This window comes from Nelumbo lutea, chromosome 5 (assembly GCF_056320005.1).
Source record: "Nelumbo lutea isolate HS-2025 chromosome 5, American lotus-T2T, whole genome shotgun sequence".
Classification (NCBI taxonomy): Eukaryota; Viridiplantae; Streptophyta; class Magnoliopsida; order Proteales; family Nelumbonaceae; genus Nelumbo; species Nelumbo lutea.
Genome location: NC_142688.1, coordinates 83,830,160 through 83,856,082, shown reverse-complemented (window position 1 = coordinate 83,856,082; position 25,923 = coordinate 83,830,160). Strand labels below are relative to the sequence as shown.

The 25,923-nt window shown below is 40.5% G+C and overlaps 3 protein-coding genes across 4 annotated transcripts; 1 reads left to right on the top strand and 2 right to left on the bottom strand.

The window, feature by feature from the left end:
- Nucleotides 1-1,320: 1,320 nt before the first annotated feature.
- LOC148853182 (transmembrane protein, putative (Protein of unknown function, DUF599)) lies at nt 1,321-2,379 on the bottom strand. The gene is made up of 2 exons (XM_088943208.1): nt 2,154-2,379; nt 1,321-1,936 (listed from the first exon to the last, which is right to left on the bottom strand). Exons 1-2 carry the CDS (start codon nt 2,319-2,321, stop codon nt 1,397-1,399), a joined length of 708 nt encoding a protein of 235 aa, XP_088799334.1. The 5' UTR covers nt 2,322-2,379; the 3' UTR covers nt 1,321-1,396.
- A 6,208-nt stretch (nt 2,380-8,587) lies between these two features.
- LOC148853181 (uncharacterized) lies at nt 8,588-9,814 on the bottom strand. The gene is made up of 2 exons (XM_088945893.1): nt 9,611-9,814; nt 8,588-9,166 (listed from the first exon to the last, which is right to left on the bottom strand). Exons 1-2 carry the CDS (start codon nt 9,812-9,814, stop codon nt 8,588-8,590), a joined length of 783 nt encoding a protein of 260 aa, XP_088802019.1.
- Nucleotides 9,815-15,892: 6,078 nt separating this feature from the next.
- Nucleotides 15,893-25,097, top strand: LOC148853180 (Lung seven transmembrane receptor family protein). Of its 2 annotated transcripts, none has more exons than XM_088944743.1 (5): nt 15,893-16,326; nt 17,660-18,593; nt 19,563-19,658; nt 20,022-20,158; nt 24,587-25,097. In XM_088944743.1, exons 1-5 carry the CDS (start codon nt 16,073-16,075, stop codon nt 24,771-24,773), a joined length of 1,608 nt encoding a protein of 535 aa, XP_088800869.1. In that variant the 5' UTR covers nt 15,893-16,072; the 3' UTR covers nt 24,774-25,097. The 2 variants fall into 2 exon arrangements, with proteins under 2 accessions (XP_088800869.1, XP_088800868.1); XM_088944742.1 differs by having other exon boundaries at nt 24,584-25,097.
- Nucleotides 25,098-25,923: the final 826 nt, after the last annotated feature.

The window sequence follows — 25,923 nt, the reverse complement described above, 5'->3', positions numbered from 1 at the left end:
TAAATCAAGATAAAAAATTATTAATAAATATATGTACGAAATGGTATAATGGGACAAATGCTGATTTGGTGATGATATAATGCTGTTTATCAAATAAATGGAAGTCATACGACTCATACCAAACACCACCTAATTTTCCCTAATTGTGTTGATGACTTATTTCTGTAAAGATGAATTTCCATGTACTTACTGTTGATATAAATGGGTGGGTGAGTTTTTCTCTTTCGTTTCCTTTCCTCCTAGTAAATTGTTTTGTTTCATCGTCTCATGTTTCTTTACAAATGCGTTTTGGAATTCCTTCTAACCTGCCGTTAAATTTGACTTCAAACTTTCAATAGAAGAAAAATCTATTTCCTTACCTTTCCCCTTAATTAGGGTAGACTTGAATCTAAACAAATTATGTTATGGTTTTTTTATGGAGAAATCTCAATTACCAAATAATTCTATTAAAAATTGATTGGTTTTCGAAGTTGAAATGCTATCCCCAGGAATGGTTTTGTGTGGATGCCACATCAGAGAAAGCAGTGCTTCAAACGATGCTCTCTTGTTTGATACTGTTTTTTCAGGAAAAAAAATGTTGCTCTAGACCATGTCTTAGAGATCGGGAAAGTATGATCTAGAGCAATGCCTAATTCATTGTTTTCTGAGAAAACAGTGTATTACTACCAATGGTGCAATGAAGTGGCATCATCTCGGACATTGGATAGCATGGATCAATGTTGAAAATGTTTCTGTCAGCACTAGTATCAAACAAAAACAGTGATGTTTTCTCAGAAAATGCCTATATGATAGCACCAGTTCCAAACAAAAAAAAAAAAAAGTACCATTTTCATGATAAAACGTTGCAATGTTCCCAGAACCAATGCCAAACACACTAAAATAAAAATTTGTACAAGGAATGGCACTAGTAGGAGAGACATCAGTAGCCCGATCTGGCTTTCTTACTTCTCACATTTATGTCTTTCATTTTATAAATGAAAATCTTGAATTATTTCATATAGATGATTGGCAATTGGCTTAGAGAAGCTCAAGTCAATGTATCTCCAAGTAAAGGAAGCTTGGGTTACAATTAGCACGGATGCACCATTGAAGATAGTGTATGAGAGAAATTCAAGAAAACAAGCCGAAGGTTAGGTCCATATCCAGTCTACCCCCTCCCAAGACACTGTAAGGCACAATATCAAGCATATGGGGGAGTTTCTTCTGAACAACCTAAACCAGAAAAGTCATTGGTTTTGGACCATTTAATCAGTATATCACCCAATACTGATCTAGAGTGTCTATTGTGTTGAATCAGTTTCCTATGTTGGTATTGGCATCTATCTTCCAACTTAGAGTTAAAACTTTTCAGCTTCATCACATTAAAAACAGAATGAATCGTTACATATAATTCATTTTAGCACACTTCACTTAACAATTTGACATTACATGCAGGACTTGTTCTAGGCAAAGTGACCTTGACACCATTCCCACCAAAATCAAGCTCATATAGCACCCATATTAATGCCATCGACGACAGTGCAACTGCGATGGGTCCAAACAGCCATAACAACAAAGGAAAAGTGGCATAGAGTGCCCGATTGCCTATAAAAGCTAAGATGAATCCTCGGTCAAACATGGCTTGCAAGTGTTCAGGTGATAACCCATTGGGCACGCTTACAAGAAAATTTGCATCTGTCAAGCATCCGAGTGCCATGGAGCTGCATAAGAAACTACTCAATAGGAAGACTGATGCTAAGCCATACTTCAGAACTAGGGCTTGACCAGAGTGTAAGCCCAAGAGGGTACTGTTGAAGAGGTGGGCAGCATTATACGTATTGTTGGTAAGAGCTGCCAATGATGAATTCAGAGCAACAGCTATGGCAGCACCAAGTATGGTAGCCATTAGAGAGTTTCTTGAGCTTTGGACTGCAAGCATGCTTTTTTTCTGGTTATCCTGCAAGATATTAACCATCTTAGTAAACCACAGAAAATGCAAGGGGTGGGCTGGTGGGGGGAGAGCAGTTTAGGGCCTCATTTGATCATGTAATAATTAATCCTTCTATTTACATTACTAGAAACAGCTACTAAATTTGCTTGCACTATTGCACCTTTGAGGTCTAAGTCTCATTCTTCAACATAAGAGAAAGGAAGATTATGTTCCCACTGTTTACCTCTTTAATGCTTAGAACCCACATCCTTCTCCTTATTGCATCAACTCCAGTGGTAGTAAGGGTGGGATTGTTCCTGAAGTAGTACTGCAATAGGTAAGCATGGTAGCCCATTGTAAGGAAGAGACTCAAGGGCACTAATATGGCATCTGAGTATATGACCATCCCCATCCTTAAATGAACGAGTTTATTAGAAGTGGGATGGTTTTGTTTTAGAAGAATGACTACTTTGTATGAGCAGTTTCTTCCATCTCTCCTGCCTCTTTAATAACAAGTCATGGTAGTGGAGTTCTAAGTCAATAGTCACAAAATACAAGCAGCCTGTATTATTTAATAGATGGTGCACGGTTTATTGTAGAATTTTCTAATTGAAATTAGGATAAATTAAGCTTAAATGGCATATCCACTAGCTAGTTCCGAGATTTGCATCATCCTTATTGTCATTGAGCATAATTTCCACAACTCTACATGTTAGGTTATGGTTTTATGGAAGTTTCAGATCGGTTCTTGCCCAATGCACTTAAGGGTGCTTAACTGGTTTCTGTTGACATCAAGAACTTATGTCAAAGTCAATTAGCCTGAAAGCTCGGACTGGACAGCTAGAGGACCCAAGAACATCCCCCTATTAAATTGCTTGTTTAATTCTGAACTCAAATGCATGTTGGGTTCTCCAGGTTAGGGGTGTTGGTCACGCCAGTTGATCAGATTGGATAGAGTCCAGAGTGGGTGGTGCCATAAAACATTAAAAGATAACAAAAAAAAGTTTTCTGATTCAGTCAAATTACTTTACAGGGAAGGAAAAATGGTATCTTAGTTTTCTTGACATCACTGAAACATGTTGGATGCCATATGCAATTCCTATGTGTTAATTCTTTCTGCTACTTGTTTTAAAAAGTAGATGATTGTAGTAAGTGGTTTTACCTAACAAAATCAGATTTGCACCTACTCTCATCTCCCAAAAAAAAAATTGTTTTTCTTGTTTCTTTCATTCTTTGTAGTTTGTTCATCATGGCTGTCTCACCTCTGGTGCTATTGCTTTGCTTATTGCAGCCTGGCGTTGATGTGTGGTGAGAATACATCTATTCCCTCTTTTGCCCCCTTCATGATTTATGGAAGCCGGCCAACCGGTTTCTTGATTTGGCATTTTAACAGATGATAAATGAGAATTCATCCATGCCTTCATTGTGCTGAAGGTCGGTTCGATGATCATGACCAAGGTGATCTATCAGAGACAATTACCAGGATAGATGAAATGTAGAGAAACGTGAAAAATGAAATGCTTATGGTCGCCCATTCAGAATAAACAAGCCTGATAAGAGAAGGGTATCCCCTTGATTTGGTGGAGGAGAGGATACATGAAGATATGAGGTTGGGCTTAATTCAACAGTTCAAAGAAGGGTCTCATTACAACAAATCCCGTTTATTTATAATGCTTTTGAGGGAAGATTCAAAACACATGAATTTTTTACCCCTCGTACTTCCAAGTCTATAGGTTTCACCTCTCCCTCTTGCATTTCACAACAAATCCATAGTCAACTTAGATAAAATAATATTTGTTGTTACTGCCAAATATGGAGTCAAGGGCAACAACACAATTTTTGGTGTTTAAGGTCTATGGCTCCAACCTGCTAAGAGAAAGAACACGTCAGAGATCCTGGGAGGTCCTAAGAGTCACCCCAAGGGTGAAGACTCCGACGCTCAAGTTAGATGAGAGTTGTGAGAGGTTGGACCAAGCAAGAGAGGAAACTTAGATCTTAAGCCTGTGTTCTTACCTCAATGTGGGAGCCCCCTTTATAGTTGGAGTTGCCTTAGAAGAGGGGCAATTGGGAGCAGGTGATGGCGGTTGGCAGTGGTTAATGATGGTTGGCTAGGATGCATCCAGCTGACGCCATGTGTCAAGATCCATAGGCTGGCCAGATATCCCTACATCACTTGCCCCCCACTCTCGAGGGTGTAGTGGCCAAGGTCGGTTGGTGGGTTACCTTGAGGCCTCAGCTTCAGCCAAAGTGAGTATGGTAGATTCACGTGGAGGCGGCTATGGAGCTCTTCTCGGCAGTTGTGTGGCGACTGCTCTTTCATCCACCTTTCATGTCAGTAAAGGATCATTCCAAGTCGAGGGTGTGTGATTGTGGCCTGTACGAGCATAGGCTACCCACGTGCATTGCTCGTGCCCTATACGGGCACTGACGTCATTCATCGTAGGTCCGTACACAGGATGGGTGTCGGGGTCGACTAATTGAATCCGTGTGCGAGACAGCACGGGGGGTCTAGTTCGGCGCATCCTTGAGCTGGAGTTGAAAGGCGAACTGACCTCGTCTCTAGCATTGTTTCATTTCCCAAGGTTGGTGCCACGTGGAGCCCGTCGGTTTGGGCTGTTAGGTTAGTCGATCCATGGCCATTGAATCAACTGAATCTGGGTCGTACATTTTCCTTTAAATAGGGAGACTAGTTGAGCAAGACTTCACCATTTGCTCGAAACCCTTAGTCATGGAGCTACTAAGGACACCTCGGCTTTCTACAACAAATTCCTTAGACTTCTTTTCGCAAACAATTCTTAGGTAAAGAACCTCTACCATCGACATGCTAGCTTCAAATTCTGGTCCTGAAGCTTACAAACTTCCTGACTGGAGTGCTTACTGCACCCTCTAATCCCTGAGATTCTGAACCATTACAATCTCACCCTTAGCCAACTCTCTCTCAATGTCGTTAGGATGATAGTGGTTGTGTAGGTGATGACCCATCTCCAAGATGTGTTTGTGATTCTGAACATATTTTAGAGTTTGTTCGCATTGAGGAAGTATCACAACGAGGAAGACTTGTGGTATTTCCAAGGCTGATAGGGAAAGGTGATGGACAACTCGTCGTCTGTTCACAATTGGAAGAAGAAATTTCTCTTTGTTAGTTGCCCCCAAGACTGGTCCTTTTGATCCGTTTCAGGAAACCTAAATACATTGGCCGAGAGGATTGTACCACACAATAGCGATGAGGAGAAGGTTGTAATGAATTGGCTTCAGCTAGGTGGGACAATTCATGTTGGACCCTTGGTTAAGGAGGCCTTGGTGATGGTCGGCTTTAGTCTTGCCCCCCTTGGTATGGACACTCACGTTGTCTACTAGTTGCGACATTACTTGAATTCCGTTACCGCTTTTCTAGAGGCTGCAGTGTCCGTGAGAGCCACCGCAAAGGGAGCTACTGGGAGCATGCCTTGGTGTTTGTAGGAGGAAGCGGCCGCTAAACAATGGGTCAAGGCCGAGATGACCCATAAGGTGATGGTGTAAAAGCACCCTGTAGAAGCGACCCAAGACCATCGAGCAAAGAAACTTCAGCTATGTGAGCAGCATTGAGCCAAGGGGACCTCAAGTTGATCAAACCAAGGAGGGCCTCGATCATCCGACCCAGGGAGAACGAGCTGCTCAACAATCGTCAGATCTACCGACCACAGTGGAGTGTGCAAGAGGGGGACTCCCTGTCGGTGGTTGGCGTTGGTCAGCAACTAGTGGTGGGCATGGTCCTTCCTGGTGACCGCCAGTCCTAGACACAACATACTTTGGATTTGGTCTGGGAAACGCTTTCAGACAAGGCCACTAAGGTATGCGAGTTCTTCCCTGGGTCCATTATGTGGCCGAGGTCTTCTTAGTGGAATGTTATTGACGGTTTGTCCTTTTTTCTGTGCAGATGGTCTCCTACTCGATCAGTCTTTGTGACAAGTGGAGGTGCAGATCCAGCAGCTTCAACAAGCGCAAGAGGAGATTGAGCACCTAAAGCAACAGTCAACACAGGCCGAGGGGCGGGCCCATGATGAGCATGAAAGTCACAAGAAGGTGAGGCCGAGGTGATTGCCAAGAGGGAGCTTATGAAGGAGCTGAAGTCTTTATTGGTGCAGTGGAGCAACAGTTGGAGGAGGTGGTCATGTAGCCAGTCGAAAAGTGTAAGGCCTCGAAGGAGCACAAGACAGACCTGACCTCCTTTGCCTCCCAGTCTTACCTAGAGGGCTTCAATGGTTGTAACGCCCAAGTGTCAAAGATTCTTCCAAGCTTTGACATCATTCAGCTGGACCTGTTCCAAGGTTCGACGTCTTCCTTATATTTTTTTCTCCTTTTTTTTTTGTAAGGGGCTAACACCTCCCCCACAAGAGGCCTTTTTCTTTTGTAAAAGCACTTAAGTTAATGGAACTTGAGTTTCTTGTTAAAATATGCTCTTCTTCTCTTATTTTCTTGTGCAAGGGTCCGATGCCTCCCCCCAAAGAGACACTTTTGTAAAGAAACTTGCCATTCTTTAATAAAGTATCTCTTTTTTGCGATAGTATTCCTTACTTAGTCTTTCGTGAAGATGTTCTATATTAGAGTCTTTTAGGTTGCGGCTGATATCACAAGTCGCTCGGTAACTATTGTTGAGGTCTCAAAACATTTTGCCTTAGTGAAAAAATTCACTTTCCTTAGTGCGCCATTCCACAAGGGTTCTACAGCCGAGGCCACGAGCGGTTGCCTTAGTGGAGAAGTGCTTGTTTATTTACTATGTCATTCATCATGTTTTTTATTAGGTAATTGGTCAATGTTGGCTCTTTGGCCTTCACAAAGACTCGCTTCTTTAAGGATCTTTGAGGTCGAGGCCGAGGTTGTGGGCCACTTATCAATAGATGTCAAGATCCCGGAATCTCTTGCCTTAGTCAAATAAGGTCAAAAGGCAATTAGGCGTATGACTAGAAAAGTGTCGTATGCCTTGTGCTGATATCTGGTCCAAGCATATAACCTTAAGGAAGGTCATATGTTGTGGTCGGTTGACCAAGGGGGTCAATGTCAGATCCAAGTAGATAACCTTAAGAAATGTTGTATACTGCAGTTGGTCGATTGAGGGGTCCTGGCAGCTAGAGGGAACGAGAACATTTACACAAAGAAAGATCCGAAGTGAGAGGAGCTTGCACTTATCATTTACAATTTTCCACTAAGGTATTTACACTTCTATTGATAGTACATTCGGAGATGTTCAAAGTTCTAGGTATGAGGCATTAGTCTTTCACCCATGTATTCCAACCGAAAGGTGCCAGGTCCTACTACTTGCTTGATTCTATAGGGTCATTCCCAGATTGGACCAAGCTTTCTGACATCAAGCTCGGGAACCATGACCTTTCTGAGGACGAGGTCACCTTCCTTGAAGTGACACTCTTTAACTTAAATGTTATAATACCTTGCAACTCTCTGTTGGTAGGTCATGACCCAGATTTGGGCTTGCTCTCGAATACCTTCCAACAGTTCAAGGTTGTTCCTTAACTCTTCACTATTCTTAGCTTCTTGGTATGCCTCGGTCCGAAGTGTTGGTTGGCCAACATTTGTTGGGATGATGAACTGTGTCTCATATGTCAAGTTGAAGAGAGTTTCACTCGTGGCAGTCCGAGGTGTCGTTCAGTACGCCCATATAATGTTGTATAGCTCGTCTACCCAAAGTAGTTTGGCTCTGCCTAGCCTTGCCTTCAATTTTTCTAGGAGTGTTCTATTGGTGACCTCAACTAGCCTGTTAGTTCGAGGGTAGCCAACTGAGGTGTACTGCTGCCTTATTCCTAAGCTTCCACATCATTCTCTGAACCTGAAGTCGTTGAACTATTGGTCGTTATCGGTGATGAGAATGTATGGGATGACAAATCAACAAATGATATTCTTGCAAAAGAGGCTCTGAATTGTCTTAGTCGTAATGGTTGCCAAGGCCTCGGCCTCGACCCACTTAGTGAAGTAGCCTATTGCCATGACGAGGTGTCTCCTATTCCTCATGTCTAGGGGAAAGGTCCAAGGAGGTCCATTCCCCATTTTGCAAAGGGCCAAGGGTTTGTTGAGGGCCGAGAGGGTTGTTGTAGATTGATGGAGGATGTTGGAGTGCCCTAGGCATCGATTGCACTTCTATACCAACTCAATAGCATCCTTCTGGATGGATGGCCAAAAATGTCCTTGTCTGAGTGATTTTTGTGCTAGGGCCCTGCCCCCCAGATGATTATCGTAGATGCCTTTGTGAATTTTGTTTAGCACATACTCGCCCTCCTCTCGGCAGAGGCATCTGAGATAGGGTAGGGTGAAGGATATTCTATACAACTTGCCTTCAAGTATGGCGTACCGTGCTGACTACCATCAAACTCTCCTTTCCTCATTCTTGTTAGATGGCAACTGCCTATGTTGCAAATATGCTAGAATGGGATCCATCTAACAAGGTTCAGCTTAGACGGGATACACTTGCCTCTCTTTGATGCTAGAATGTGTTAGCTTCTCAATGTGCATAGTTCGACCAAGGGCCGATCCCAAATAGCTTGCAAGTTTTGACGGGGCAATAGCTCGTACGTTCTTGGCCCGTGAGATCTGGTGCAGAGCAAAGTGTTGAAAGTGACCAGTAAACTCTCGGACCTTGGCTAAGAATTTGGCCATATTTGGCTCCCTGGCATCATATTCCCCATTCACCTAGTTCACAACTAATTGTGAGTCGCTAAAGACTTCAATGTGCTTAGCTTTGAGGTCTTTTGCAAGCTGGAAGCCGACAAGCAATGCCCCATACTCGGCTTCATTGTTGGAGGTAAGGAAATTGAACCATAGTGCATACTCTAGCTCATTATAATCTGGAATGAGAAGTATGAGACCTGCTCTGCATCGTTTGGCATTAGAGGATCCACCTACGAACAAGGTCCAGGTCAGCCAAGGCTTCTCCTCACTCTTGGGGGCTTGGCTGTGGCCGTAGTTGAACGTGCATTCGATCAAGAAGTTTACCAATGTTTGTGCCTTTATTGCAAGCCTTGGTTGATAGTGTAAGTCGAATTTCGACAAAACAATAGCCCACTTGCTTAACCGACCCAAGGTCTCAAGCTTCGAGAGCACCAACTTGAGGGGCTGGTTGGATAACACTGAGATGTTGTGAGCTTGAAGGTAAGGCCTCAGCTTCCTAGCCAAGACCACTAGCCTAAAAGTTATTTGCTCTACTTCTGGGTATCTAGTCTCAGCCTCATTGAGGAACTTGTTGGCATAATATATCGGTCTCTGAATTCTCTAACCAGCACCAAGCTAACCACCTTATCCCCAGCTGAGAGATACAAGAATAAGGTTTCTCTCGGGATGAGCCACATGAGCAATGGTGGAGACATGATGTAGGACTTTAACTCTTCAAGGATTTTTCGAAATGTTTTGTCCATTGAAAATCTTTCAACTTTTTGATGGCCCGGAAGAAGGGTATACAACGGTCAACCGACTTGGACATGAATCGGCTGAGGGTTGCGACTTGGCTAGTGAGCCTCTAGGTTTCTTTAATTGATCAAGGGGGATCCATGTCCAATATGGCTTGTATCTTCTCAATGTTGAAATCTATGCCTCATTGGGTGATTACAAAACCTATGAATTTTTCCGATGTGACCTTAAAGGCGCATTTGTTGGGGTTCAACTTCATGTTGTACTTAGGTCTGAAGTGTGTTGGATAGCCCTAAGACTCTTCACAACCATGCCATCGACACAAGCCTCAATGTTCCTCTCCATCATCCCTTTGAAAATCTTGCTCACCAATCTTTTGTAATTGGTCTCGGTGTTCTTCAATCCAAAAGGCATCACCTTGTAGCAATAGGTGTCATGCTCTGTAATGAATGAGGTATTCTCCCCGTTGGCCAAATGCATCTTTATCTGGTTGTAGCCGGAGAAGGCATCCATGAAGCTTAGTAGCTCATACCTCGTGGTTGCATCGACGAGGTGATCAATCCTCGACAAAGGAAAGCTATCTTTGGGACAAACCTTGTTGAGATCTCTCTTATTAAGCCGGTGCTAAGTAGCTTGTCTACCTTCTCTCCGATGGCTTTCCAGCACTCCAGTGCAAAGTTCCTCTTCTTTTGTTGAACCGGCCTATAGCTCGGGTCCATGCTCATCCAGTTTGAAAAATGTGTTCTAAGGGAGGCGGGACTCGATTCGTACCATTTTCTCGGGCTCAACCTTATCTAGGGGAATCGAGATGAGGTCCTCAGCTTGACGCTCATCCCTAAGGTCAAGCCCTTCTATTTGTAAGGCTTCCTTGTTCTTGCCTTTTAGTGTCGCAACGTAGCACTATCTAATAGCTTATTGGTTTTACCTAACTATTCCTACACCACACTCCATGGGGAACTTCATGGCGATGTGGTAAAATAAGATAACCACCTTGAGTGTGTGAAGGATTGGCTTCTCTATGATGATGTTGTAAGGTGAGCATGCCTTCACGACCAAGAACTTAGTCATCCGAGAGACATGCCGAGGTTCAGTCTCTACAGTGACTAGTAGAGTTATCTTCCCTTCAAGTTTGACATTTGGTCCAAAAAACCTGACGAGTGAAACGTCAATGGGCTGTAGTCGATTTGGTGTCAGTTGCATCTTTTCAAATGTCTCATAGAACAACATGTCGGTCGAGGAGTCATTGTCTATGAGAATCCTTTTCACCATGTAGTTGGTAATGATCATTGACACCACCAACGCGTCATCATGGGGCACAGAAACCCCCTGTAGGTTGTCATTTGAGAAGGAGATGAGGTTCTCTAGCCTCAGCTTCTTCGATGCTTGGCCCTGAATGTTATACTGTCGGGCATATGCTTTTTGAGACGAGGTGGATACTTCCCTCCAAGGTCAAACCCTCAACTATGACTTCAATGACTCTGGCCAAGGGGCGATGGGTATAGAGCCCGGCATGTGGCTGTTGTGAAGATGACGCTAGGATGTCACCTTCAATGTAGTCTTTCAAGTGCCCGCGACAGATGAGAGACTCGATCTTGTTCTTGAGCTCATAACAGTCCTCAGTGTGGTGGTCGATGCTGCAGTGGTACTTGCAGTACTTCTTGGGGTTCCCCCTTCTTGAGTTCCTCTTCAACTTGGCTGGCTACTTCATGAATTCATCCTTCCCTACTTGCATTAGTATGTACATTTGGCAGGAGCTTAGTGGCATGTACTTGTTAAAGGAAGGGGCCAACAACTTCTTTTCATTGCCCTTGATGGTGGGGTTGTCACCATAGCCATCATTTTCCTTCCTCTTCTTGTCACTAGGCACTACTTCCGAATCTTGGAGGTGTTTGTTGGCTTTGGCCTCCTCGACGGTGATGTACTTTTGGTCTTTCTCCAAGAACTTGACTTTAGTCTTGAAAATGGACCAGGTGAGGGGTCTAGGTCAGAGGTCATTGATGGCCATGTGCACGAAGACTAAGGGGTCAAGGTCCTTGACCTCGAGTTCTTTTTCGTTGAATCTCTTCATATATGCCCGAAGGCTCTCCCTACACTTCTACTTGACGGACATCAGGGAGATGACTGTTTTCTAACACCGTCGACTACTCACAAAGTGACCTAGGAAGAGGTCTGTGAACTATTCTCAAGAGCCAATGGAGTGTGGAGGCAAAGTTGAGAACCATTGGTGTGCTGCTTCCTTGAATGTGGTCTAGAAGGCTCGGCACATGAGGGCGTCGGAGATGATGGAATCCATGAAGGCCTCCATCTAGGTGAATGAGGCATGGCAACTCACAAAGGCATCACCTTGACCCTCCTTTACTTGTTGTAGTTTATCTTGAATGGCACCAATTTGCGCCTAAATATCTTCAAGGTGCTGTTGATGTAAGGCATCGTCACTTCAGTCTGGTCCTAATTCTCTCTCACGCAGGATAGGCTGTCCCTATTCCCGGAGTGCTTGGGCACCAATACACCCTGATTCTTGCGAGCACGACGATCGTTGAGGAGGTTGTGGAGGTCAAAAACTAGTGGGGGAGAGGCACGATGCTGTCGTGTTGTTCGTGGCTTCCGACGGAGAAACCACCTTGTAGGTGGCCTCCAACCGAATGCCCTATATTGTCCAACCGTTGGGCCAGGTTGTCTAGCCTATTCAAGGCTAGTTTGAACTAGTTAATTGTAACTAAGTTCTGAACATTGGGAATGGTGTCATTCTTGTCAACCATTTCGAAGACACTAATTGGTTAGTTTAGATTTGTTTTTCTCAAGGGGAAGTTTTGAAGATGTTTCCAACATATGACACCAATTGTTGTTGCCAAATATGGAGTCAAGGGAAACAATGTAATTTCTGGTGTTTGAGGCTAACGGGTCTAACCCTGCTAAAAGAAAGAAGACGTTAGAGGCCTTGGGAGTTACCCTAGGCACGAAGACTCTAACCATCAAGTTAGCCAAAAGCTGTGAAGGGTCGGACCAAGCAAGAGAAGAAACTTAAAGCTTAAGTCTATGTGTGTTTACCTCAATGTGGGAGCCCTTTTATAGCCGGAATTGTCTTAGAATAGGGGTAGTTGGGAGCAGGTGGCGGTGGTTGGCAGTGATTGATGATGGATGGCCAGGACGCATCCGACCAGCACCACATGTCAAGATCCGCGGGTCAGCCAAATATCCCTACACCATTTGCCATAGGTTCCAACCTAATAGCTACTTCAGAGATGTGGCCATTGAATGCCTCTACAAGAAAGAACTTGATTCCACATTCACTTGGTATGTGGGCTATGCTAGGCCGACCCCCCAAAATATCCCAAAGGAGAGAAGCATGGTCCACTGGCTGGCACGGCATGACTTGCACTTTACACGGGCTGCATGCAGCCGGATTTACACCTCCATCTGCACAGCATTTGATTAGGAAAAAAAATTTACAGAAAAGAAAATAATACAAAACAAAGTTTTTCTTTTATAAAAGAGTTGGGGGTGATGCGAGAAAAACTAATGACCAACCAATCATGTGGATTTTCATCAAAATTTTACTGGGTCAAAACCTTTCAGGTATCATAGATTTTTCCATTAGTGGACCAGTTTGGCTTCCTCTCACTCTTCACCGCTTTCTTTTATTCTTTTTTCTTATCTCTGTTTTTGTAAATCACAAAAGAGGTCAATTTTTCTTCAAAGTCAATTAATCATCTTTTGGGAAAAATTAGTCCCCATGACTTCACTATCAATTCAATTGTGTAACAGGAGCATTAAACTTATGCTAATAAAAGATAGACCTCTTAAATTTAGCAAATAAATAGTAAAAGGAGAATGGGAAAAAAAATCAGGGTGTCGGAATTTGCTACTAACAAAAGTATGATTTTAACATGCTTGGAACCAATGTCGTTTCCTGAGAGGTGTTTTCTCAGAAAACGGCATTGCATCTACATGCTATTTTCTTAGAAAATGTTTTTCAGGTTTTTTATTCGGTATCATTGCTATTGTGGTCACATAGGTGTTTTTCAATGTTGTGATTGTCAGCATAGTATTACTAGCAATAATTAAAAAAAAAAAAAAGAAAAAAGAAAACACCCAAAATGGTGTTTTGACCACACCTTTTCTGATTTTTAAGACATGGTCTAAGAAAACATTTTTCGAAAAAGCCGATAATCAAACATTAGGCATTTTCCTAGAAACATAGATTTTAGATGTGGTGCTGATGTGGCATCATTTTTCAAAGAAACGGCATTGATGTTAAACACCTACTAACTGAATTAGATAATAAAATAAAATTTAAAAGGTAAAGGGAGGATTAAATGATATTAGCCTTGTTTAGGGGGAGAAAAACCGAATACCATGGTTTTGAAAACCGGATCAAACCAAATAGTCAGACCATTTGATCCAGGAACCCATGGTCAAAGTAGTTCCATTTCCGATCCGGTTTTCAAAACCATGTCGAATACAATATACAATGATGAATTGGGACTAGCCAATGGAAATCCATATTGAGATTGCTTTTAGTTTATGCTCTCTAATCCAAGTAAGAGCTATCTAATTTGATCGCTACAAATCAATGTTTACTAAGCCGAGACCAGACGGTCGGCCATGAAAACCAGGAACCGATGGCCTTTCCAGGTCCCGATTAAATTATGGTTTTGGTCACGTTAACAGGTCTATTGGTCATATTGATAGAAGACTATGTTTTTTAATATCTATTCAAAAAAGTAATTTGTTACAAGTTGAAGGGGCTAGTAGAATTAGGGACAAATCGAAAAGGACTTGATTGAAAGTAATATGAAATTATTTAGGTGGCCATAATCTAATGATGGATATAACACTGAATATAGCAGAATGACAAAACAAGATTTATGTAATCAGCCCATATAATTGGGATAAGGTCTAGATGTGATTATGATTATTATAGAACACCACCTTAATTTAAGTTTTGTTATGGCTGTGTTTAGTTGCAGTGCAAATTTATTTGCACTAGTACAAATGCATGAGAGTGTAAATGAAAAAAATGCAAATTCTCATTTAATTTTGTTTTGGGTTTAAGTTTGTTCTATTCATGTATTAATTTACTTCATTTGCACTGCAGTCAAATAAAATAAGCTAAAATTTAAAACAAAAATAAGTCAGAATTTACACTCAAATCATTTGCACTGTAATAGTTTTGCAACAGTGCAAATTTATTTGCATTGCAACCAAACACAGCCTATAATAAAATCTAGAGAGATGTAAGAAGTTCCCCAAGTAAACCCACCTATTTCTGCCAAATGAGGGAATTCGCGGCTGATCCAAACTGCCCATCAACTAGGGGACAAACTAGATTGACTATGTGTTCAATCCCATAGCCCATATACCTTGTAAGTTACATCTTTAGTTTTCACAAATCACAACTATAATATTAGCCATAGAAACAATATAAGACTTCCTGTAAAAATTGTCTTATTTTACAGACTCAACAAGGTGATTTCTACGAATACAGAATGGGGAGATGAATTTTTCCAAACTAATGTGCTTATCATTAGTTTAGATATATATATAACTGGTCAAATCCCCATCTAATATAGGCTTCGTTTGACATGTCTTTTGACTATTACAAGCTGCAAAGACTGAAAATCCGTCTATGCATAGAAGATCTAGCCGCCAAAAGCCCAAATGTCGAAAAGACGTGAAAAGCCGATTTTTGACTGATTTCGAAAAGTTTCAAATGAAAATTTTCACGTCTTTCGGGTTTTATTTTCGCCGAAAAGACAAACGAAAAGACGTGCATCTACCAAATGATTTTTAAGCTGACCAGATCTTATGTCAAAAGCTCAATGCGTTTTTTAACTGTCAGAACTACAAAAAGATCTTCTCAAAATGACTTGCTAAATGGGCCTATAGTAACCTTAAAGAACTAAACGATAGATCTAGTGGGAAGGTGAAAGTTTTATATATTGTATTAAATGAAGTAAGGAAGTGCTCTAAAATGTTAAATGTCTCCCAACATGACCTAGGCATCTCTGTTCAAAAACTTCAAGATGAGTTTTAGTATTTGAAAAGGGAAAACCTTCTTAGTCCATAGGCTAGGCTTGGGCAACTTCAACGCCAAGGTTTGAACGGTCAATGGATTCCTTTCAAGTCAACCATTTGGCCTTCTATCTACGTTTTATCATAATCTGAATCCTTGGGCTCACTCCATCCCCACTGGCCCAGTGGGTTTTTTGCCTTAACCCAACCCCCACGGCCCCCACTAGCCCACTAGAATAGAAAAACTCCCTGATGTTGACACGTGTATCATTTTTACAAATGAGTCTCACAATCACAAAGCGAGCGAGTAGGAAGTAAAAAAGTAAAAAAGTAAAAAAGTAAAAAGTAGGGTATTCTGGTAACTAGAAAGTCTCCTGTTTGGCCAATCCCTGCAAGTGGAAACTGTGGAATGCAAACTGCAAGGTCGACGACTTTTTTCCGTTTTTCTTTACGGCCCACGGATACGTGAAATAGTTCATCACAAGAGGACAAAACATAAATGTGGGTTTTCGTGCAAAATCAACAAGTTAAGCTTTTGTCCTTTTGTAATAAAAGACCCATGACGGCCAGGACCGTGATTCTAGCACCATCCGCCTCTTGGCAGAATGGCAGAGAACGGACGGACCTAAATCTTACATGGCAAGCCACGGCCCACGGCACTACTCCTAGTTAATAAATTTCAGTGGATTCAGGAAGGAAGAAGGTTCGAGCCTTGACTCTTGAGGTTTCACTTTCACACACGGAGAAGAAGATTGGATGCATTGCCCAAGGCCAAGAATCTCTTTAGCTGATGAAAATATGGTTCCGCTAGGGTTTTTTGTAGGCCTTTTGTTTCTCTTCCACTCTCTACTCCATGTCGGAGCTTCGATCCATGAATACAGGAACGAGGCTTTTGCTTCTCAGTCCAATTCCTTCTTCTTCCATGGAGGTAGTGAGGGTCTTTACGCTTCCAAGGTTCACGACAAAGCCACTTCCGAAGATAAACCCTACAACGGCAAGTCCTTCATTCGGTTAGTTTTCCATCCCCCCCGCATTGACCTGATCGGATTGCTTTAATCTATTACTTTCTTTCTCTTCATGTTTTCACTTCTGTCTTATTAAAGTTTTTGCCCCTTTTTTGATTTCTTCTGCCCGTCCTAGTAACTTGAATCAAGCAACTTGACCTTTTAAACGTAACGTTGTAGTTTGCCTCGCACTGTCCCTGCACTCGATGCTCTGATCTACTTCCTTTGTTAAGATTTTTTATTTTTCAGTAATTATGTGCTGACCAAAAAATTTTCATTAATTATGGAATCCCGGCACCTGATGAAGTCGATCAGCAGTTCTTCCCAAAATATTGATTTGAGCATGAACAATAAATCTGGAAAGATATGATTGCAGACCTTATTCTTCAACAAATTATTACTAGATGGCATAAAAAGTTAAAATAAAATTATGTATGTCATCCTCTTCCATATAGCATTATCTGGAATAAAAAGTCGACTTTACGAGTCCAACATTGCCATCAGGACCGATTATACTACAGTAATCAGGCTTTTGAATTGTTGAGGACAATGGAGAAGAAGTTACATTTTGAAATCCCATTTATGCTGCATTTGGCATTCCTTATTTTAAGGACTTATCTCCTTTTGCAGTTACAAACTCAATATTCATTAGGGGCTTTTTAACTGCAAAAATGAGATAAGTCCTTAAAATAAGGAATGCCAAATGCAGCCTTAGTTTTCCGGGAATTTGGTCGTGTTTGGGGTTGTGATGTCTATTCTCAATTCACCATTACAACTTAGTTTCACAATTTTGTCCAGAAGGGATTTCCTTTTCGTATTTTTTTTTTCTTTTTCATACTTTTAGCACTTCTAATAATCTGGACATTTTTGCTAAGAGATAGTGTTAATGGAAATGCACTCTGTATTCAAATAATCCTCTTCCCAAATCTTGCATTAGTCTTCTTCTAAGAAACATATATTCGTTGGACATTTCAGTCTTGCAGTCTCTTTATTTCGTTACCACTATATCTTTGAAAAATAACACATGGTCATTGCATAACTCAACCGAAAATTAGTTCTTTTTCTTTAGGACTATGGTCAGGAAATACCATCTATACAAAGAACATAAAAGCAAGTGCTGAATTTGTACGGAGATGAATTTTAGAAGGTAAATCAGATGGTTATTGTCATTGCATGAAATTTTATCTAAGCAATTGGTTTACTATTCTCTGATTGTATGCTGTTACCACTGATAGTACTCCAACTAAACTCTAGCCTCCAAATAGAATTGGTGCATTTTACAAGGTTTTGTTAGTTATCTACTTTCATATTGAATATCAGTTCATAAATTTAAATTCAGGTTCGAGTCTGTCATCTTCCGGAGGACAAAGGAGTCAACTGCTAAACAGAATGATATGCAGCAAAAGACAGGATTGGTGGAAGCTATAATAGTTGAAATCAAAGACAGGGAGAGGATCGGAGGATCTTATCTAAATTCTGGTTCAATTTGTTGCAGCCCAGAGCTTGCTAAGGATGGGTCTTGCACAGTGGGGGAAGTAATTATCCACAAAAATCCAGAAAACCCCGGTTGGCCAAGACGCATTCAGACCTTCTTTAATGGAAAAGAAGAAGAAGCTAAAATGGATATTGAAACTGTTGAAATAAACAGTACTGGTATGTATTATCTGTATTTTATGTTTTGTGATCCACAACTGAAGGGAACACTAATTAAAGGAAGAACAGTCTGGAGAAACCCAGAAGGTTATCTACCAGGAAAGATGGCACCATTAATGACATTCTTCGGCTTCATGTCTTTAGCATATCTAGTACTTGGTCTCATCTGGTTTCTCCAGTTTGTCCGGTTTTGGAAAGATATATTACAGTTGCACTACCACATCACAGCAGTGATTGCTCTAGGGATGTGTGAAATGGCTTTCTGGTATTTTGAGTATGCAAATTTCAATTCTACTGGGAGCAGACCTATGGGCATCACCCTATGGGCAGTAACCTTTACTGCTGTCAAGAAAACTGTATCTCGCCTCCTGCTTTTGGTAGTCTCAATGGGCTATGGTGTGGTGCGTCCAACCCTAGGTGGAATAACCTCAAAAGTACTCCTCCTTGGCTTGATATATTTTGTTGCTTCTGAGGCACTTGAGCTTGTGGAACACTTGGGAAACATCAATGATTTTTCTGGAAAGGCAAAGCTGTTTCTGGTTCTTCCTGTTGCTCTCTTGGATGCCTGCTTTATTCTCTGGACCTTCTCATCATTGTCTAAAACTCTAGAAAAGCTTCAGGTAATAAATTGTGTGATATATGCAAATGAAAGATGTCATGCCCTGTCAATCCTGCTCATGCTATCCCATATAAATACATGCTTACATTCATCATCATCATCATCATCATCCATGTCTTATCATAAACTATATGGGGTCTGCATGATGAATCCTGTTTTGCCAATCTATTCTATTTAAAGCCATATACATTGTTAAATTATTAGTGCTTAAATCATTTCTTACTACTTCTACCCATGTCCTTTTTGGTCTACCCCGACTGATGCATGAAAAGAATATCATACAACATATGTTTGATTTAAGTGTTCTCTCTCTCTTTGCTTTTTTAATATTCAGTAACTATATACTAGTTAAGTTTAATCTGATAAACCCTTCATGACATTTTCCTTTGAAATATGTTTTTTTGCATGTTTTGCATGTTTTCAAACAGTACATTATGTATCATCAAAGTCGGTACAGTAAGGGCCTGTTCGTTTCCTCTTAACTCTTATCTCTCAAGAGGAATCATTTAACTTTAAGAGAAAAATGGTTGTTCATTTCCTCTTATCTCTTATCTCTTAAAGTGCAATCATAAACATTTTGTTTTCCAATGATAGCCCCAAAAAGGCAAACAAAAACTCTCATATATGGGGTCAAAATGGATATTTTATAATTTTCAGAATTCAGAATTCAGAACAACATTCTCTGCATTCAGAGTTCAGAGAAAAGAAAAGTTCACCAATACCAATATACCTCTTAATGTAATTATTGCATTTTCAGATGTCAAACTTCAGAGCAAACGAACATGCCCTAAGAGTGCAGTGCAAGTGCAAAGTCTAGAAAGTATAGTAGTAGTTAATAGAAAGTTCATGGTGAAACCGTGAAAGATGTTCTATTCCCTTTTCAATGGGGTGATCTATAATGCTTGCTTTCATAGATTCACTCATTTAGGAATTTCAAATTAAAGTGACACATCTTCTGATTCATTGACAGGTGCGGAGAAGCTTGGCTAAACTTGAGCTTTACCGAAAATTTACCAATTCCCTTGCAGTCTCTGTGCTGCTCTCTATTGTTTGGATCGGCTATGAGGTAGATTCTTTTTATTGCTCTGCTTATCAGATATTTTTCAAGTGCATGTCTTGATTCTTTTAACCAAGATGAAATCTATATGATGCCAAAAGAAAAAAAAAAAAAATCTGTTCTCAGAAATATCCTCCATCCAAAGAATAAGGCTAACAATATCTAGCTTCTCAGACAATTTGGGAACTTAAGTGATTTGTATTGTACTTGGTTGTGATTAGCCATTTTGTGCACCTATCATTTTCAAATCTTTGGAAAGACAGTTGTACCTTATTGTATATGCTATTTGTAAGGCATTATCTAGTATCTACTAGAAATCCATTGTCATTTGATACTTTTTACTGGAGCTTCTTGGAATTGTTGTTGGAGCAGCTGTACTTCAATGCAACTGACCCATTAAGTGAGCTTTGGCAAAGAGCTTGGATCATCCCAGCTTTCTGGACTCTTCTTGCTTACTTTCTTCTGGCAGTGATATGTGTCCTTTGGGCTCCTTCACACAATCCAACCAGGTACTTTCTGAAATTTTCTTCCGTTTTCTCTTTCTTATAACTTCTCTACTATTTTCTGTATATGCTGTTTTTGATAATTGTGCCTCTTCTATTGCTGCTGAGGGATTTGGCTGGTCAAACAAGGGTGTCATATTAATGTACTTAAAATCTTAGATGTGCCTAAAACATAGATAATGTTCAATGAGCAACTCTTATAGTTGCCTACCTGGAAAGCATGATGATACTGGCTTACATACACAAAAGGCTTATGACCATGGGCTATGATATTGCAGTTCAATACATGGGAATATTGATAACCATGGGCCATGATTATCAAGGAGATCAGCAAATGGAATAGCCGATACTTTGGCAAAACAAGGAACCTTCAGGGACAATTTGTTTTGAGCTGTTTTATAATCTTAAAATAAATCTCTTGGGGTCAATACCCTTGTTTGGGTGGCGACAGTCTACTCCTTTAAATGTTTCATTAACGAAAGATGTTGTTTCCAATAAAAAAAGGTATTTTTATCATGGTCATAGAACTAATGTTTTCAGCAATGGGTTTTATGGCCATGTTTACGTAGGTGTGATAAATAAAGATCGAAGTCTAGCTGCCTTATATGTTTTTGCCAAGGGTGTCATAATGTCTAGCATCCATGTCAGCCAGCAGTTGTCTCAAAAGTATGCCACTATCACAAAAACCTGTAACATGGATGATAAATAACAAAACACCCAGTAATATATAAAGTCATTAGTAGATCTGGTAATGATCTGAATCCCCCATTCAGCTAAGCCACTTTTTAATCTTAAATGCTAGATCCTTTTATGATTTGAGCAGACTCGACCAAACAAGGTCAATGAAAAAGTCACCTACATTCATATGTATGCATGTTATTCCAGACCTAGTTTGGAATACATCTTAAACATATTATTAATTGTGATCCATCCATGAGTCTTACACACTCAAAGAAGAGCCAAATTCTATGATCTTATGAAACTATTACTTTGTGCCTTCATGGTTGCCCTTTACTTGATCAAACTAGAAAACTGCTCGTGTTCATGTGTATATTTTTCTTTCCAAATCTGGTTTATGTACATGTTCACACTGCATGCTACATAAACCTTGTCAGATTTAGCACAACTAAACTCAAAACGAATTAGTTCATGAATCATTTTGCAAGTCAAAACAGATCAAGATAATTTATTTTCGTGTATATGGCGAAACAGGATTCATGTAGCTGACCTCATACAGTTGGGGTAAGTCTTAGATGATGATGATGATGATGATGATGATATATTACATAAAATCCAGTACCATTAGCATAAGGTCAAGAAAATTTATTTTCCAGTATATGGTGAAACAGGATTCGGGTAGCTGAATGGCTGAACCCATATAGTTGGGATAAGGTTTAGATGATGATGGTATGTTACATAAGAGCCAATACAATTAGCATATAGTTGGGATATGGTTTTTTTATTACCATTATTAAAGTCAAAAAGAACTCAACCAGTGTGAGCTTGTCTTACACTGCTGGTTCCAAGCCTGGATAAATGAGGAGGGTTGTGTCAGGTTGGCAGCTGACTTTAAAACTTTGCCCAACTCTTATGGTCATGGATCCTGGAATTTTTTTTCTTCACTGCAAGGTGAAGGGACTGGAAGGGGGCACCAGACCAAAAAGGGCATGGGGTAGTAAGAAACGATTTAAGTGCTCAGAGTTTAACAATTGATTGGACACTAAGCAGAACAGAATTGCAAAACAAGATTCATTTAGTCAATACCATGTAGGCTCAGGGCCACAAATAGTAGTATAACAGAGGCTCAGGGCCAGAAGAGAGTCAAGAGACAGCCCCTGCACAGGACAAAGCTACAGATCCCAGAAACCCAAGAAACCACTTTCTCCACAGCAAACCTGATCAGGACATCAGTATCTCTATATTTGTCTGAGAAAAATCTTTCGTTTCTTTCAGTGCAAAACAATTTGTTTTAGTGTTTCTTATTTCATGACCATAAGTAAAAGGGAGGGGGCATTCTGGTCCAAGGTCCCCTGATGCTGCATATTCTCTATGCCTACATCTTGGCTGATATGCTCTATCATTGTTTTGCATGCTCAAAAATGTTGATAAGCTCCTCCATTACATCAAAGAAAAGGATGTCAATCATCTTAGAGTTTGTGATTTTGGCTTCTTTCAAATCTTAGAGGAGACTGTAGAATGCAGATGTGGTAGTGCATTGTGAAGATTACAGATTTCTTTGATGCTTGGGATGGGCTGAATTGCCTTAGGGAAACAACAGATGGTATAGAGCAGAGTGTTTGGCAGTCAAGAAACATGTAGACAAAATGAGTGTGGCAGAAATGTGTATGCTGAAATGAATGGGTGGGAAAACTAGAAAGGATAAGGTCAGAAATGAAGTCATTTGAAGGAACCTAGGAGTAGCTTTAATAGGTGATAAAATGAGAAAAAGTAGACTTAGATGGTTTGGTCATGTGCATGGAAGACCACCTACAGCACCAGTAAGAAAATGTGATCAGTTACAACTTACAAGTTGAAGGGGCTAGAAGGTCTAGGGGCAGGCCAAAAGGGACATGGATCAAAGTAGCAAGAAATTGTTTAATTGCTCATAGTTTAACTTTAACAATGGATATGGCATTTTAACAGAATGGAATGGTGAAACAGGACACATGTAGCATTGTAGCTGACCCCATAACAAGGCTTAGATGATGATGATGAAACAAGTAAACAACAGTCTGGTTTCATACTTCTTCAGTAGTTTTTTTTTTTTTTTTTCCTTTTTCTTTTTGTGTGTGTAGGTAACTTCCATTCAGAAAGAGGAATGGATGTACATGAGTTTATGCACAAGAGGATAGGGCAAAAAACAAAAAGCAGCAGTCTTATCAAGAAATAGGTTAGGATATTTGCACGATGCAACCAATCCCTGCCTGACTCAGATTTTGCTTAGGAATCTGCAATTTTGTTTAATTCATAAATTCATAAAGGAAGTGGGCAAGCCTCCAAGGACCCAGTCCCTTTGTTGTTGGACCATTGAATCACATTCCTCGAGTCACCTTCCACCAAAAGAAAGGTATCATGCAAGGACACAGCAATGGGCATGCCTGTAAAGTGGGCTTGGACCTCAGAATCAGAGGCATCTGAAGCTGAAATAGGGCCACTGAAAGCCTACTGCAGGCTCCCATCATAGTTCAGGATAACTCCTGTTACTCCCCCAATCCCAGCCTTCAGGGAGGGATCAACCAAACCTCTAATGCTGACATCAAACTGAAGAATAAAGCTGCTTTCAGGCCTAGGGGAGAGGTAACTAGGATGGGGGGCCAAAGGGAAAGAACAAAGGATTGCCAACAGATTTCTGTCCAGGTCTCCATGGCTGACACCTGTAAAAGTTTTATTAGCTAGCATCCAAGAGGAAATCATGGCCAAGGCACACCTCTTCAAGCAGGAGGTAGCCTGTCCCTAAATATCCATCTCAACAATATAAGCTGGTTCCCCCTCCTATTGTCTGTTCTTGAAATATCTAAACTTAAACCCCTATGTCCACAGTCCATCATCCAGCCTGTAGTCTGATTCACTTCCCTAAGGGTGCGAGTAAATTTGACTAGAATTCTCCAGAGGTGTGCCCCCTTGGTTGAGGTAATAAATGATGAACTTTGAGTCCTCTTTGATCCAGATCAATTTGTGGCCCAGATCCTGATCTGAGACATGGGCTTCTCTAGCAGCCCAGGTTTCTGCTCTTAAAATTGTGGTGGATCCATTGATCTAATTGTTTTGGCTTAAGATCCATCATCTGACCTTCATTATTTCTGTCTATAACACAGCAGTTGCAGTATTTTGATGGAACCCTAAAACCCATAATTAGACACAATAGCTGTTTCATGTCCTCTTCTGGCTTTTCATCACCCATACATCCTTAACTATAATGTATAGCTTGAGGGTGGATAAGATAATGAATGATGATTTCCAGAGATAATACCAGCTTTTTTCTTTACAAAGGCTTATTTTACTAATTTGCCTGATTCACTTTTCAAACCCCAACCCCTTCCCCACCAAAAGGCCTGATTCATCAAGTTTGACAAAGACCCAGAGTGACTTGGGTCAAGTCTTAGCATCTCCTAAAACCTAACCTAGTAGGGGCCAGGACAGCCCAAATTATTACTCAATAATTTGGCTGAGTTGATTTTAGTTTTCCAGCTATGGTAGGTATGTTTTCATTTCCCTGTATTATTAGATACAACATTGGAATGATAAAAAAATACTGCCAACATTGGATAATGCCCTTTTTATTTGCATTGTAATCCAATTTCTGTTGTTTATTTTGTGATGAATAAAAAGTTGTCAATTTGGTCATTTATTGGAAACTCCAGATTTCATTCTGCATAAATTCAATTGTAGATCTAGATGATACTCTAATGGTCTCTGTCATTTTGTTCCTAGTAGATACGCCTACTCTGAGGAGACTGGTGATGACCTGGATGAAGAGAGCTTATCGCTAGTGAGCAGCGGGGTAAAGGTGGCTGGAGATATGGCAACCAAAGTAGAGAGAAAGGAAAGGAAGGCATCCACTGCGGTAGATCATCATGTGTTTGGGCTTGGAGAAGATCCAGAGGAGGACAAGCGAGAATGAGTTATCCTATGTTCAATTCTTGATTGCTTGTCCAGTTATCCAGGAATTCTCTTCCAAGGATACGCTGGTATGTTCTGGTATTCTACATTTTACCACTTGTGTGATATGTACAAAGGACTAGAGAAAAGCAAACAATAATGTATCATAAAAGTACAATAGTTGGATGAGTAAATAGAACAGGGAAACGTTCCCTAATGTGATCTCACCCACCGCCCAAAAGCAGGGGGAAAATCATGATTCCCCCCTTATGGAAGAAGAGAGTTGTTTTGGATCTTATCTGACAGTGTAAATGATTTTCATGAAGGTATTCTGTTCTTTTACCAATAACCGACCAAGAGAAACATCAAAATACGAATATGAAACATAGAAGTAAAGGGTGAAATTGTGGTTGGGTGAAGTAGAGATGAGTGGAGATGACTAGTGTTGAGGGAGACGTGCAAGTTAGAAGGAGAAATGATTTGTTGTCCAGGTGTAAAAATCTTTTTGGTCAATCCAGACCATTCGTCATGCAAAGGACCCTCTGCATTGGCCATTTATTGAATTTGGCAGTTTATATCAACCTATTTCAACCTGGGATTGGTGCTTTGTTCAATCAATTAATTATAGCCCTCTTTTTTTTTAATTTAAAATTTGCATACGAAAGAGAAATTAGCTTAGAACCAAAATATTTTAGGATGAGAGGAGCTTGGAGACATCTGTTTATCCCCAAACCAATTTGCTGCATGGAATCTTTGCTAGGTCCGTTCAGGCTCTACTAAACAACCCATTGTCCTAGCTACGGAGCTTCTATGGCTAATGACTTGAGTTGTTTTTAATTGCAAAGTAAAGAAACTGAATTGTTATGGAAAGGAGACTAGAAGATGGAATAAATGCGAGTTAAAAAGGTTTGTTTCTAGCAATTGATCCATCTTGCTCTACCTTTGGAAGTAAACATTTAAGGTTTTAATCCTGAAATTACCCTTAGATATTACATTTTGGGGTAACTTAAAGATAGGTACCACTACCCAATACTTTGGGGTAGTGACAAATAGGCACCCTGTATTTCCAATTGCAACATATTCTCTTTTTTTTTTATCAATAACAATATTTCATTACTTAATCATAAAAGAATTACAGAGAGGAAGAGAGGAAGATAAACTTTCTCGTCTTC

Excerpts from the sequence above, each read along its gene's own strand:
- LOC148853182 (XM_088943208.1), bottom strand. The coding sequence starts at position 2,321 with ATGGGGATGGTCATATACTCAGATGCCATATTAGTGCCCTTGAGTCTC. Across the intron at positions 1,937-2,153 it reads GGGTTCTAAGCATTAAAGAG|GATAACCAGAAAAAAAGCAT; the intron begins GTAAACAGTGGG and ends AATATCTTGCAG.
- LOC148853181 (XM_088945893.1), bottom strand. The coding sequence starts at position 9,814 with ATGGATGCCTTCTCCGGCTACAACCAGATAAAGATGCATTTGGCCAAC. Across the intron at positions 9,167-9,610 it reads AGGCTTGTGTCGATGGCATG|AGAATTCAGAGACCGATATA; the intron begins GTTGTGAAGAGT and ends GGTGCTGGTTAG.
- LOC148853180 (XM_088944742.1), top strand. The coding sequence starts at position 16,073 with ATGCATTGCCCAAGGCCAAGAATCTCTTTAGCTGATGAAAATATGGTT. Across the intron at positions 16,327-17,659 it reads AACGGCAAGTCCTTCATTCG|GTTCGAGTCTGTCATCTTCC; the intron begins GTTAGTTTTCCA and ends ATTTAAATTCAG. Across the intron at positions 20,159-24,583 it reads CCTTCACACAATCCAACCAG|TAGATACGCCTACTCTGAGG; the intron begins GTACTTTCTGAA and ends TTTTGTTCCTAG.